The 15,169-nt window shown below is 48.2% G+C and overlaps 1 protein-coding gene across 2 annotated transcripts in view; it reads left to right on the top strand.

The window, feature by feature from the left end:
* Nucleotides 1-2,689: 2,689 nt before the first annotated feature.
* FNIP1 (folliculin interacting protein 1) overlaps nt 2,690-15,169 on the top strand; it is a 67,025-nt gene continuing 54,545 nt past the window's right edge. Inside the window, exon 1 of one of the 2 annotated variants that reach the window (XM_080555461.1) lies at nt 2,690-3,390. In XM_080555461.1, the coding sequence (XP_080411587.1) occupies nt 3,185-3,390 (206 nt within the window). In that variant the 5' untranslated portion in view covers nt 2,690-3,184. The remainder of the gene's footprint in view (nt 3,391-15,169) is intronic. The other variant, XM_080555462.1, reaches the window with a different exon arrangement.

Here is a 15,169-nt window from a genome sequence, read left to right on the forward strand (position 1 = left end):
GCATGTCGAACCCCTCAAACACTGACAAGAACACAGCTCTTCTCCACTTGCATGTACTGCACGTTAAAGTAAGTTGGATCCCTACAAAGTTCTCACTAACAACACCCCTTGCTCAGGCTCTTTTGTAGAAATAAAAGAAGTTTTTTCATGTTTTAAAATAATAGTTTATCTTCCTAGACGTCTTGAAATCTCTTTCTCAGTATTATCATCCCGAACTTGCGTGCCCCAGAAGATATTTCCATGTTTCCAGGAAGCGTGTCAAGAAGACATAAAATCCCCAACTTTAATTGGTTTGACAACTTCTGAAAATACCTGTGCAAGTTCAGACCTCAAGCCTTATTGCTCTGGGCCAGAAACAAGTATGGATAGATGCTTATAGGTTTAGTGTATAAAAAAATACTGTATAAACATATTGTATGGCTCAAGGTTAGAAATGATGCCATTAAATTATTTTTCCTTTAAGCATTAGTAGAGAGGAGTAACTTGCCAGTAACTTGTTGGAGCCCTCTCAGGAAAGCTTCTAATTATCGATATCCTTGTTCTTACAAATGCTAAGCTGCTGATAATTAGGTATGCAAGAATTTAGGGCCCCTAGGAGATGCAGGTTAGCTCCCTGGTGCAGCTTTAAGGAGAATTAAGTAATGTATCTAATTAGTTGTGATTATGATGATTGTTCAAGTAAAGGATGATCCAGAGTAAAAAAAGCGTCTATTGTAAGGGTTATTCTCGGAGTCCTAGGAAAAAACGTATTTTGTCCCCAAAGCAGTTTTAGTTTCTGTTCAGGAAATAGACTGACAAACTAATTGGAGAATGCAAGAAGAAAAAGTAAGTGTGTAACTGTGGAGTTGGCTGGAACAGCCTGAAAATTGCCGAGTTTTGCTTTTGTTTTTTCTCAGTGTGATGGGACTATGTAGGAAGACAGAAATATCACGAACCGCGATCTCTCTTGTCCTTCCCTTCAGTTACGAAAGTGCTGCTTCTTATTTTCATCTTCTGTCTGCCTCTTAGAGAAAGTATAATTAATTGCAAGGCTAGCGCTCTGCCCGAGGGAAGGAAATTTTAATCATTTTGAGGCTACAACAATATCCCCTCTTGTTCCCCTTTTCTGAAAGGGTAGGCATTTTCCCATGTTTTGGTTTCAAACCGAAGAATGACTACATAAAATTTCATTCACAGTGGAAACTGGCTCTTCCATGTTAGTGGATAAAAGTTACGGGTCACAGCCAGTTAATGGACGGTAAGAGCTTATTTATGCAGTGATTCAGGAAAGAAGTCCGCTCGATATCAATAGGGCTGCTCTGTCACAGACCTAGACATGATGAAGTCTTAATGGCTTGAAAGGAATTGCAGTGAGTCAGTCTGTGCAAGAGCTGTGATAGTGCTTTGTCACTAGAAAATGAGCATTGTAGACGAATGTTTCGGAAATGTTTTATACAAAAAAAAAAAATCTAAGAAGGTTTTCATTAATACTTTTCAGTTACTTTTGATCCTAATGGTACTTAGGGGAGGCAAAGTGCTCGGAGATGATGAAAGATGTTTTTTCTCTTTCATTGAAATGCAATGGGAGTATGTGTGCCCGCTGTTGGAGTGTAAAGCCATTAATATGCAAGAGGCTCTATATCTTGGTCTGTAATCTCTGTAAAGACAGGCCAGGCCCGATGCCCAAGGCGATGCAGACTGGACAGATAAATTGGCACTCATGTTTTTTGTGTAGGTATAAGGATTTGTCTGTGGGGAGGTTTTTACAGGAAAATGGATGGTTAGTCACATATTCATCTCATTTTCTCTTACTGTCCATCATCTCTGCTACCTTGATTAAGGTATGTTAACCAAGCTTCAGAATGCCTTGCTGTTAATTTAGGAGCTTTGGGAACAGATTAATATATTAAAGGGACGCTGTCAACTTGAATTTTAATGCACTTGAGATTAGCTGAATCTTCAGTGCTGTAAATTATGAAACTGTTGAAAGCTCAGTTGCATTTCCTGGCCAAATTCTATGATTCTGTATTATTCCCTACTTGAAGGTTTTATTTGAAACCGTATTTCTATGCTGACTTTGAAGGTATTATATTCTTTCACCATGTGAAAGCCTAAAGATCAGTCGTCTGTATATCTGCAGCAGGCAGGTGTATCCTGCATACAGAACAAAGGGGAAAAGATGCATCTGAACGTTAATTCCTAGTTTCTATTATAATCATCATCAACTTCTAGCAGGTGAAAAGCAAGAGTTCCTCCAGGTGGCTGGTTACGTCTATCTACAGAACGATCCCCTGCACGTGTTACCCACTACCCTATCCTTGTTTAAAAGTATTTTAATTTAATGTTACATCATAGTAACATTATGTCTTCGTTTAATTCCATTTTCCAGGGAAAGCAATGAATCACTTCTGTTTACCCAGTTCTTAATTAATTAGCTTTCTGCTGGTCTTGTGTCTACAGAGGGAGACAGTGAAGGAGGCTGTTAACTGTATCCAGTGTTGCCATTTCCTTTAAAGCTGTATTAATAAACAGTTCTGCTAAATAAATAAATAAAATCTGCAATTCCTTTTGATTTTATAAAATCTATCAAACTCTTTTTTTTTTTTTTGCTTATGTTTGTTCTGGCTTCAACCGCAGCGCATCACGTCCCCGACGCCGCTCTGCAGACGGATGTTTTATTTGTTATGATGGCTTCCTCTGCATGCAAATGCCTGCGGTCCACCTTCCTTCCCGTCGCCTGACTCGCGGAGGGCTGGGGCTGAGCGCCCTGCTATTTCTGTCGGGGCTGCGGTGCGGGAGAGGCCCCTCCGGCTGCCCCCCACGCCGGGGCCGGCCGAGAAGAAAGGGGGCAGGAGCTGGGGTCGTGGGGCAGGAGCTGGGGTCCCGCAGCTCCGGGCTTTAAGGGAGGAGACGAGAACGCAGGGAAGCGGCAGAAGGCTGCTCCGACGGCCTCTGCGGGGCTGAGAGGGGCTCGGAACCGGGGCTCCCGGCCGCGTCTCCCCGGGCGGGAGGCGGCGGGGCCGCGCCTCGCCCTGCCCCGCGCTGCCCCCGCCGGAGCCCCGGGGCTCCCCCGCGCGTTCCCGGCCTGGCTCCGCGTTCCCCCCCCGCCGGGCGCTCCCGGGCTCGGGGGCCGCGGCTCCTTCCCCGTCCCGCCCCTGGCGGCCGCGGCGGGTGACTAATGGCCGTCATATGACTGTGACACCGAATGGAGGCGGGCGGGCGGAACCAGCCGCGAGGGGACGGCGCTCAGCGCAGCTCGGCGGCGGGCGGCGGCGGCGAGCGGCGGCGGCGGCGGCCGGGGGGCAGCGGCGGCGGCCCCAAGATGCCGCCCACCCTGTTCCAGAAGCTCTTCAACAAGAAGCACGGGCTCGTCTCCCCCGCCAGGGACGCGAGGGACGACTGCGTCTTCAGGTGAGCGGGCCGGGGCCGCCCTCCGCCCCCCCCCCCCCCCCCGCCCCCGAAGTTCTGCGCCCGCTGAGGGGCTGAGGAGGAGGAGGAGGAGGAGGAGGGGAGGAAGAAGGGCGGCAGCGCCCCTTCCCCCGCAGCCCTCCTTCCCCCGCAGCCCTCCTTCCCCCGCAGCCCTCTCCCGGCAGCGCGGGGCCCCTCCTGGCGCCGCTCCCCGGCTCCCCTCAGCCTCCCCGCCCGCTCCGTTGGCCCCGGGGCTCCGTCCCCCGCCGCCGGGGGCGCCGAGCCGGAGCCCCCCTCCCGTGCCCCGCCGCCGCCCAGCCGCCTGCAGCACCCCCCCCCCCCCGGGGCCGCTGTGAGGCCCCCGGAGCCGGTGTGGGGCCCTCGGTGGCTTCCCCGGGGGATGCTCGGGGCCCGGGGGGGGGGGGAGGCGAGGAGGCGCCATGCCGCTTGTCACGGGCGGGCGGCTGGCGATCCGCAGGGAGCAACCTGAAAAACGTGCGGGAGGGGAGGGTTTGGGAACGCCGAGTTTTCCCCTACAGCCAAGCCAAGCGTAGGGGTTACGGGTGAGGTTCGTCGTGATCTAACCGCAACACAACTGGATCCACCGAAAGGTGCCAAGCACAACACCGGCAGGCAAAAAATAAAATAAAAAAAAGGGAGTATTTTCTCCAGGAGAGCCCGTCCCGCTGCCCCGAGCCCCAGGGGCTGCTCGGGGTCTGCCCCCATCTCAGCGGCCTGAACCTTGGTGGCCTTGCCAGGGACAGCCTGGGCTCCGGTGGTCCCCCAAAATTCCTCGTGTGCAGGGGGACGTTTCCCTCGGCACCCCTGCGCCGGGGCCTAGATGTCGCCCAGGGCTCGGTGCAGAGGTTAGGGCAGGGACTGGAGCTTTTTGTGGCTGCGAAATGAAGTGCTGCTGTTGCACAGCCAGGTAATTGCTGCGCTGGAAGGCGACGCGATCCCAGTCTTGGCTGGAGTGGCCAAAAGGTAGCCTGCAAAATCGTTTTAAAGTGCAAAGTTTGCGACTCGAATGCAAATCAAACGCGTTTCGCTAGTAAGAGTTGTGCGCGTCTCGAAACTCTTCTACCAATGTCATAAAGCACTCCTCCATCCCGTCCTGACATTTATTACCCACCAGGCTCAGAGATGACCAGCCCTTGGGTTGCCCTGTAAGGGGAGATACCTGGCTGATGCGCTCAGCTTACGTGGTGGCATGCGTAGCTGCCCTGATAGAATTTCAGACGGCAGTTCAGGTGGTCAGGAGCATAACTTCAGTAACCGAAGCATCCCGGTGTCGACGGGTCCGTGGTGTCCTTACACAGGCAGGAAACGTGGCTGGATGCTGCGTGAGGTCTGGTGCTGTAACGACGACAGCGTGCCTTCCACAGCCACTGGTCACAGCTGCTCCCGCGCCTCCCTGCCATTTACTGGAAGGTGGTCCCTTTTTTTTTTTCTTCTTTTTTGTATTATTTTTTAAGAGACAAAACTCTGCAATTATGTCCATGTCATCCAGTTTTCTAAATCAGCTTAATACTGGGCTCAGGACCCTCGATGGGGAGGGTCACTAGGGCTGGTCTCTATAATTGCCGTGCCTTTTCCACCCTGTTAAGACTTCTGGTAGCGATGAATTTGTATGGAGACTGGCGGTTAATTCAACAGCTGCAATGCAGACCCTGGGGCAGAAGTGTGGGGATCACGCCTGTGTTGAAAGAAGCGAAAGTGAGTACTCTGCAAGGAGGCGTCTCTTCTCCCCTCTTTAACATGCACCGTTCTGTGCCAAACTGGATGTGAATTTTCAAAAAGATATGTCACGCTGTCTGCCTCACCCTCCTCCGCTTGCGTAGTGCCGTTTTGCCTTGTGATATGATCTGTCAACCAGTAACCAGTGAATTTGCAGTTGTTATTTATTTTTTGGCAGACCTGTGTAAAATCCCAAGAGGAGGCTGATGGTTCTCCTGGCGGAGACAGGGGGGAGTGCGAGACCTGGCTCTTTCTGACAGGAGCCAAGTATTATATTTCGAGGACTAATACAGATGCCCTCTAGGCATGTTGCCTAATGGCTTCTTTTGTTTTCCAAATGGGGATAAGTCTTGAGTTAATCCTCACTATATATGGCCTTATCAGTTGCTGGTGAAACTTTTGGATAATGCACAAAACACAGACCATTACTTATTACGGCTGTGAATTCAGAGACGGGAAGCAAGCGCTCTGGATTTTTAGTCTGTTCCTGTGTCTCCAGCAAACCTGAGGGCAACACGCTCATCAATTTCAGTGGTACAAGATTGTGTTGGTATATTATTATTGCTTATGTTTTAAATAACAGAACTTTTTTCCAAATATTGTGAACTCGGTTATTGTTGTTTGCCTTCACTGTGAAAGCTTGGTCCTCTTATTGAGGAGGCTGTAGAATACCCATAAAAAATGCATGAATTCACTTAATATATTTAGGGATTAATATGTTAAAGAGAGAAAGCTAGCTACTCTGGCATGGTATCAGTATAGCAAAACATATAAGGATGATTTTGATGCTCTTTTTTTTTTGTCTGTGAATATACTTTGCATTTCATTCAGGCTTATTGTGAAAATTTACTAGGGCATAAATTCTACTTACCTGAACTTACTTACGTTATTTCAGAAATAACATAATGCTTTTCAGGGGCAAAGTATTTTCTTTACTATCTTTTTTCCTGCTTAGAATCTTTCTGTCCGTGATGGGTGTTGAGAGAGAGTCCAGCCAAACCGGAGGTCCTTCAGAGCTAGGTGCTGGAGCGGTTAACAGCTCCGTGATGGGACCAGTGAGTTAGCAACTGTGAAGTATTTGGTGATGTCCCAGTTTGTGGTCTTTTTTCCCCACATGCACGAGCCATTTATGTTACGGAAGCGCTGTCAGGAAGTCACAACAGATCCACTGCATGTTGGTAGTTCAGCCCTTCAGCTTGGCTGAGGACAGTTGGCAGACTTGGTCCATACACTGAAATGTCTCTGCACAGTGAGGCACTCACAGGAAGAGCAAAAACATTCAAAGTTTTAGTAGTAAAATATGTTTACAAGGAACACCTGCAAGTGTTCTAGAGAAGAGACAACCCCTTAAGCTGTAAGGTGTAGAGTACCAGCTGTCTACTGCAAATAATACTCACGTGAGTGGATTTTCCCCGAGGGCAACTTCTGCTATAAATAGGATCCCGTGGCCGTGTTGTAGCATCTGGCAGTGGCCGCTGCTGGTGACAGGAGACGGGACTAGCTGAGCCCAGGCTTGGGCTGTTACGGTCATTAGGAACTTGAGATTGCAGGTATGCTGTTCTCTAGAATTTCAGGTGCAAAGTATTCATGTTATAAAAATACATAAAGCTGTTTGTGTGAATCGTGTGCTGTACAAGTGTCTCACATGTGTATACATTTTTAAATACCAATTAAATGAACCCTATTAGAAACTCTGTTTCTAATCAATCTCCCCAGTAAAGTGGACACAATCTTTCAAAAACTTCCTTAAACTAAGCAGAAGCAGCCACACGTTTCTGCTGAGTATTGTGTGTGCGCACTCGGTGTTCCACTGGGCGCTTGGATTCCCGACTGCCACAGAAGCTGCTTACAAGCTGGTATTTCTTTTTTGGCTTCCTCGCGGTGCACTTCAGTGCTTTGGAGAGGAGGGAGCTGCAAAAGCACTGATACCTTGACCATCGTTTTGTTCTTCAAAACGCACTCGGTAGAATGCGCCCAAAGCTCAGGAAGTTGCTGAGAGGTCTCAGTTTATGTCTTTGTTGTTAAGATACGTTTCTTCCTAACTTGTGAAATTTGTGGACGGTATTTCCGATGGTAAATAGAGCTGTAAGGGCTGCAGCAGAATTTTTGTGTGAGGGTGAGTCTGTTGAGACAGTAATTGGGGTTGCAGCACTATTAACCTCTTGCAGAGGGGGAGGGATGCTCCTGTAATACGGAATCACAGTACTGGAACATTTTGGGGTTATGGGTGGGTGGAAATGCAGTGCTTCTTTCCATCCTGTGCATCAAGTTTAAGTGCATGTTCTCTTGGATATCTAGACATCCTTCCCACCTAGCGAGAGGTTAGCGGGATTATTAATTAGGAGTTCTTTTTACACTGAACCTCAATAAAAGTTTGTATCTTTTTTTTTTTTTTTTAACCTAGGGAGCTCTAAAGAACCATCTCACCCCGAGGGGCATTCCACTGATGTTTGCAAACTCTGTTTTGCTCTTGTTGAAGCACCTGTTGTAGAGGTACAGCTGTGTGGTAATTGTTCAAGCTTGAAAGAACCCCTTCTAGTTTCGAGTCTTACCAACCGTATGGAGTTTTTTTGGGCACGTTCTTCCTTTAGGGGTTTGCTTTGGTTTTCTGGGTATTTCTGAGGACAAGAGCAGCTTTCCAGGTGGGAAAATACAGGAGTAAATAATTTTAAATGTTACTTTCTTTCTACATGGAGAAGGCCATTTCCAGTCATTCTGGAACAGTGCTTTCAGGGGGTCTTTCTGGAAGAGGTGCTGTTCCTTTATTGGTGGTGCTTTGCCTGGTTCATGAGAGATGAAAGGCCTGAGGCTGGCTGCGAGGTAGTGTTACCGGAGGTCTGTCTAGGCAAGTATCCCCCATCAGGCCAGACTCCTTTTATTTCTCTGTGGCAGTGACTTTAAATGGTATCCCGAGAATTGTTTCATTTCACATAATTTTTGGCAGCTGGATTCATCAAGGGAATTGCAATAAACCTAGAGCTGGAAGTGGGTAGTGTGACACCGGGGTGCCTCACCAGGCAGTTCCTCTGCAGAGCTGTCGGCCTTGCACAGTAAGAATGCTGTGCGCTTTCTTACAACAGCGTAACTGCTTCTCGAGCCGGGAGCTGCTTTCTTCTAGAGTGATCTACACTGCGAAGGGATTTGGAGACAGCTAGTGACATGTTACGGTGGACTTTTCATGAGGGAGACTGGAGTAAGGTAAAGGAGGAACATGAAAGTTGTCTTTACGTTCTTTTTCCAGTCAAAGTTTTACCCACAGAACTTCTTGGTAAGTGCTCGCATTGTTTCTGAAGGTAGCTAGCACTGACGTAAATGGTGTGGTATCGTTGCAGGGACTACTTTGCGTTTGTTCCTCCTGTGCTCAGAGCAGGGGTAACCAGCAGAGATTACTGTGTTGCTCTGCAATTTTTAGGTACTGCTTTATTAGAAGCCTCAGGAGTTCAGAGCTAACAGCGTCTGGACACCGTGGTGTCATCAGAGCCAAAGTCTGAGAGACAGCTTGGAGTTTTGGCTTGGTTAAACCACTGCCAGAGCTCCTACTGAATTTACCTCCTCCAGCAAACCAGGTATCCCACTCCACCCAGTGAGGGGCTTTTCTGCTGCACCAGAGCCTGCCCAAGCCCGGGGAGTCAAGTCTCTTACACAGCCACGTTAGTTCTACACAGCCTGCAAATTTATTAGCCTAACAGCACCTCACGAGGCTTTTTCAAGCTGTTCCGTGGCAGCCAGTCTGACCAACAACTGCTATTAGTGAAATGCTGTGTTTTGATATTTGTTCACTTCTGGCATTCCACAAATTTTTCACCGGGGCTGTAAAATTACTGGAATATTACCACCTCAAAGTCTTAACACCTCCAAAAAGAGCTTTAGCTGGACTTCACTTTATAATAGCTCCTGCTTTTCATCATTTCCAGTTATCTGGTGAATTTGAAAAGCTTTTGTCCCATAATTTTTAAGATGATTCAAATCCAGAAATTTTCTTGTGTTTTTATTAAGCCCATTTCTGCCTTTTAATGTCCCTTAAGTTTTTTTAAGTCCTTCTTTTCTGTAATATCTCTGAAAGAGTTTTTGGCTTTTTGGTTGCGTTCATTAGCTTGAGTGCAGCTAGTTTTTAATAGATGCTTGATTTATGCACAGTTCTCTCTTGCTACGATGACTTTGGCCTGTATTTTGAAATACATCGCTGTTTTCCAAAGGACTTCTTGTTGCCAAATTCTGTTTTGCATTTCCTGTCATCTGGGCTTTTACATACCTTCCAGTGCTTTCAGTCGAGTTTCGTCGAGGAAGGAGAAAGATGCAAATGAATCGCTGCCAGTAAGCTCCTCTGGAGACAGGCGGGGTTTTGACGCTTTCTGGTGAAGGTCTCCAAGCCAGAAGGAGGTCTGTTGGTCTCCTGGTGCTTCTCCAGGTGGGCATGGGCTGCTGAATCCGGCGTGGCCCAGAGAAATGTCTGTCAGAAATGTCTGTCAGAAATGTCTGTCAGAAATGTCCGTCAGGCCTGGAGCTGGGGCTGTGCGGTCCCTGGGGGAGCAGCGTTGCCCCATGAGACAGGGGCAGGTTCTCAGTGGCCCAGTGGGTGATTGCCATCCTCTTGTGTTACTGTATGGTGCCGGGAGTTAATTTGGACCAGCACCCTGTCGTGTGAGGGGTGTGTGACCGCAGAACTCGCGGGGACCGAACGCTTTGGGGACGGCTGGGTGCCAGGCCCTGCCTGAGCTCGCCTTAGCGCCCTTCATGTCGGTTCCTCCCATGCCGGCTGGGCCTGGCGCTGCCTCCAGAGCCCTGGGAGGACGTGGCGAGGCCGCTTCCTCACCATGGATGGCACGAGGTGCTGGAGGCCGGCCGGCTGCGCTGCTCCCAGAGCGGCGGCGTTCTCTGTTCCCCTTCCAGCGCCTCAGCTCCTTCCTCTAAGTGAGAAATGGTTCAGAGGAGAGGCTGCAGCGGGTGGGCCGTGCGGTGCCTTCCAGCGCTGGGATCTCCGCTGGTTGGGGCGTGCCCCTGTCATCTGAAGGGGGCCCCGCTGCCAAAAAACAAAGCAGAGGTCTCGTGAGATGGGCTCGGCTCCTGTGCTCAGCCGCAGAGCCGAGGTGAGCTGGCACCTGATCGCCACGGTGGGAGGCTTCTTGTCACGGTCCCTGTGCGTACGTGTAGCTGTACTGGAATAAAAATGCTCCTTTATGTGTGCGTTACAGTAGGCTTGGCAAGCGTTGAAAGAAGGTGTTTCTGCAGAGCTACAGGTGCCGATTTTTCCTTCCTCCTCTAGACGAGGTCGCGGGGGCATAAAGAGGTGTCTGTGCCGGTTTGTCCACTGCGAGCTCTTCCTTCTCTTCTGAAGCAGTTCCACCATTTGTCTTCTGGTGACTGAAGGTGTTTTGACCTGACCCAGGTCCCAGACCTTGCTCTCCTGCAATGGTCAGCTCCTTTGGTGACTGACAGGTCGCCCTCCCTGTATTTTCATAGGGGTTTATCCTTTGCTGTGTGCACACTTCAGAGTAAGCGTATGCTCCTAGTGACAGCTTGGGCAAATTCAGGCTCCTGTTCTGGAATAAACCGGCCCGATGTGACTCGGAGCCTGAAACTTCTGCTGTAATTTTGGCTTAATGCAAGAGGCGACCGCTGTAGAGACGTGCTGTACAAGTGGAAAGTAACGCGCACGGTGGTTTCATGCTCGGAGGCTGTGCGCTCTCCTCTTGCTACATCTGGAGCAGAATGTCTGCAAGATCACATGTTTGTGAGTAACGTCAGGAAAAATGCAGAGCTCAGTCGCGCTAGCACATCCAGGGTGGCTGCGGTGGACTTCCAGAATCAGCTGAGAGCACAGCTCGTCTCCGAGCACTTGACAAAAGTCTGAGCGCGTGGTGTGCATAGAAAACTTTATTCTGTATAGTATTTGCTGGAGGGGGGAAAAAAGGTTATGCCCATTAAAAACAGGAAGTAATTTTAGTCGTTTGTAAATGACTTGCTAATGCACCAGCTGCTCCACCTTGTACCGAGTAGTAACAGAATTCACAAAGGGGAAATACTCTGGAGAAACTTGCACAAAATGCACGCGATGTTGCTGTGCTTAAGGGATTTCTCCATAAAGATCCCATTCAAGAGGGGCAGTCCTTTCTGCAGGGTTACTCGCTTATTTCTAAAAATATATGCTCAACTGTGTTCTGCTCTGGTAGAAGTGTGAACAGTTACTATGTAGTCTTTGTATCAAAAATGATTTATTTATTTTTGCAACAATGCATTGTGCTGTTGCTTGGTGCTCTACCAAAGCTTTTAATTGAGGTAATTCTGCACGTTTACGTAAGAAGTTCAACCTTTTCCTCTTCTGAAACTGATAGCTTCTGTAGATATTATTATTCAGAATACAATGCACTACAGAGAAACTTGTTCAAACATGTGAATTATACAAAACGCTACACAAACTGCATATAGAATATTAACAGTGTGTGTGTGCAGCACGTGGCCGCAAGTACAGCGGAATTTTTACTCTGGAATTTTTCTGTCTTTTCTGAAAGAAGTAATTTTGTAGCCGATATCAAATGTTTAAGCTTTGGGACTTAAGTAGCCTGACTACACCAAAAGCTCTTTATTTTAAACAGCCTTGCCTGATGTCTTTGGGGCGATAGCCTGGGTAACCTCAGCCTTTTGTCCATTCTCTCTCTTTGAAACTACGGCCTTGGAAGAAACCCTTGTTTTGTACATGTGAGGGGCTCTTTGCAGTGCTGTCTGTGTCCGTTAGTAGCAACGAGCTCTGCTGCAGACACCTCCTGTCCACTTCAGCATGAGCAGGTGAGTGAACCAGCAGCAGCCCCGCATCGGTAGCTTGAGCCCTGGGCTTTGCTGAAAGCAGCTGTCTCGACGCATGGAAATGATCCTCACACCCCGCTGATCGGCTCTGTTTCTCCAGGATACTTCCACAACATCGTCACTGGGGATTTTGACCTGAAATGTGTAAAATCCATCAGAGAAACGGTCTTATTTCTTGTAATACAGGTACTGTTTGTGCCCTGCCCCATCATGGTATTTGACGCAAATCCAGATGTGTGCTTCGTTAGCAGTGTCTTTCCCTCGGCCCAGCTAAAACGTCAACAAAACTTAACACTTTTTATTATATCACAAACCTTCTACCCTTTCAGTCTATGTGATATATAACTGGAAAGAAACAGGAGCCAAGTTGCAGTTCTCTGCCATCTGTTTTAGTAGATAAATGAAGAAACTTCGAGCTCTGTTCAGCCCTGACTTAAGATCCTGGCATTGCGCCTGTTCAAGCCAGAGCAGTATCTTTGCCCAAATTCCTGTGTCATTTTCCGTTTTAACAGAGAAAGTGTCTTGTCTGAGCATCGCCCCCAGGAGCTGTCGCCTTGCTGTACACTTTTGTTGTTTTTGTTTTTAGCCTCGGTACTTATGGAAGCGGTGGCTTATGCAGTGCTGCTGCTGCTGCCCTCTTAGCGATTTCTGAACCTTTTGGTCGCTTTCGGTCATGTGTGATGGAGGTTGTGAGAACAGAAGTGCGAGCCAGCTCGGTTTCTGTACCTTTACTGAAAATCGTGCGTGTGCCGTTGGGTATCCCCTCGGGCACCTGGTGGCCGCGGCGCTCCGGTGGGCGATGCGCTGCGGCGGGCACGTTGGGAGGGACGTGGGGACTGGAGTCTGGGCGGCTTGGAAGGTGACACCCGATGTGTGGCTTTGTGGACAGCCACCAGAAAGGCCACTCCCGGGTTACTGTGAACACTGGAATATCAAGATCTCCATTTGCTGGGTGGTTCTGCTTTCTGCCTAGAACTAAAATACACCCCGTCTACCCAGATTTCTCTTGCCTGCTGCACCTTCCTTGCACAGCTTTATCCCAAGGCAAAAACAGGCCTCCAGAGGCTGTGGGCTCAGCACAGTGTGCTGTGATTTGGGCAGCTGTGAGAGAGGATGGTAAGTCATAAGAAAGCATTTGAGCTGTTAGCAAATGAATTATCCAGTAGAAATGAGATTATTTTTAAAAATTTTATTGGCTGCGATGCCCCCCAAGAAGACCTACCTGGAAGATGTTCTTTCAATTTGGAGAGTTCAGCTGAATGGTTTATTTACCCCTCGTCTACTAGGAATTGGTAGGAAAGTGGTATTACTTAGGTGTTAATGGAAAGTAGGTACAGACGATGAACTGTGGGTGGTTGTGTGCACGGGGAACATAAGTTGCAAAACACAGGGTGAGCGCTCTCTCCTCAGAAGCTTGTTCTGGTTGAATGACGTTATCTGAACATCAGAATCTGTAAGGCAGTTTTTCTGCCAGAATTTTCCTGTTGCTACAGGAAAAAGAGCAGCATTACCCCCTTAAAGACAGACTGAAAGAAACGCATCAAGTCTTCGGCCAGTGAATTGGCTTGCAGTGCTGCCTGCCTACTATTTCAAGGCAGTCCCAGCTCTGACATAAAACTGAAGTAGTCAGAGAAAGGTGCTGTGTTGGCTTGTGTGTGTGTGTTTTTTTTCCTTCAGTACCTAAACATATTTCAGTTGCTATGAGTTACTGGAAATTACTTTCTTGGTAGAAAAGGAAATTGTTCTACTGACAGCGTGGAGGGTTAAGAGGCTGTGAAAACAAGCACGTTGGTTTCTTAACTGCGTGCATCTCCCAGGCATGCAGGAGGCACCAGTCATGAACTGATGGCCTCTTTTTTCTTCTCTCCAAAACAGACATAGTGGCAAGGTATGGGATTGATAGAGCAAAAAATTAAAACAGCTTAGAGTAAATTCTTATGAGGTTATAACAAAATTATACTTCTTATGTGAACAAAATTTTTAGTAAGCTTTCTTTTTCAGATAAGCAAAAATACCGATTTGGTATAAGGCTAACTTTAATTTACCTGCTTCAAATTCTAGTGGTTTTTTTTCATAGTATCTTATTTACAGTTGTCTCCAAATTGGTTATTTTGGTTAGTCTGAAAGCATATCTATTTAAAACGTGTCATCACATTACCTTTTCGATGAAAGCAGTCACAGAGCTGCTTGGTGGCTTCTGGTTGTGTGTTGCGTAAGCCTTTTTTCCACGCTGGGGTCAGACGGTAAGGTTTCCGGAGCTAAGCATGTGCTAAACGCCGTTTTCCCTTTAACACCACGTCTTAAGTGGTTTTTATTTAGTTACTCACTTGGATTTGGTATACGCTTGTTTAAAGACTGGTCTTTTCTATACGTAGCCACCAGAGAAATCGGCTAAACTGCACCTAGGAGGTGACATCGGTGACGCCCGCGCTGGAGGAAAAGCTGTGCCAGAGGAGGGGACTTCGTGAGTGGAGTTGTTCTCAGCTGTGTGCACGGAGAGGGAACAGGCAGTCTGACAAGGGGCTGCTTCTATTTAACATATTTTAAAAGAGGAGCAAATAGAAATTAACACAAATACAAAAAGGCCCAGTCCTCTAAGGGGCTGAGCGTCCTCAGTTTCGGCATAACTCAGTGAGGTTTGAAGGCTTTCGGTGTCACAGCCTTGAGCTTAGCAAGAGGAGATGTAGGCTGGAAGGAAAGAGATCCCAGAGAGCAAGAAAGACCCCGTCCTCAGATCTCTGTCTCGTGTGTGTGTACATATGCGTGTGTGCTTCAGAACACTCCCCGGTATCTTTGCTTTCTGCCTGCGGCCAGAGCGTGCGTGCGCCCGCAGCGACACGATGCAGAGGGCTGAGCAGCGAGAGCCTTGGCCAGCAGAGCGCCCACTGGTTTGTAGTAAGGCCTTGTGCGTTCCCCCAGGCGGTGAGAGAGCTAAATTGGGTGTATGTGTACACTGCAGATAGGCCTAAATTGTCTAATATCATGCTGGACGGACTCGTTCGCTCCTTAGATCAGAAGAGCATTGTTGTGAGACTTCAGTGTGAGGATTTATGGCGGTAATAGGTGCTGAATAAACATGAGCTAAGATGTTGGCAGCGGAAGAGATGGGAAGACTTTTTGAAAACTAATCTTTATTTTCGATCGCTTTCTCTTGTCCACCAGCCAAGAAGCGACGGTGCCCTGCCTGCTTGGTGCAGCGCTCACTGCCCGGCAGCAGCTGGAGCCCACCGCGGGGGTCTGCTGA

This window comes from Anser brachyrhynchus (assembly GCF_964034855.1).
Source record: "Anser brachyrhynchus genome assembly, chromosome: 14".
NCBI classification, from domain to species: domain Eukaryota; kingdom Metazoa; phylum Chordata; class Aves; order Anseriformes; family Anatidae; genus Anser; species Anser brachyrhynchus.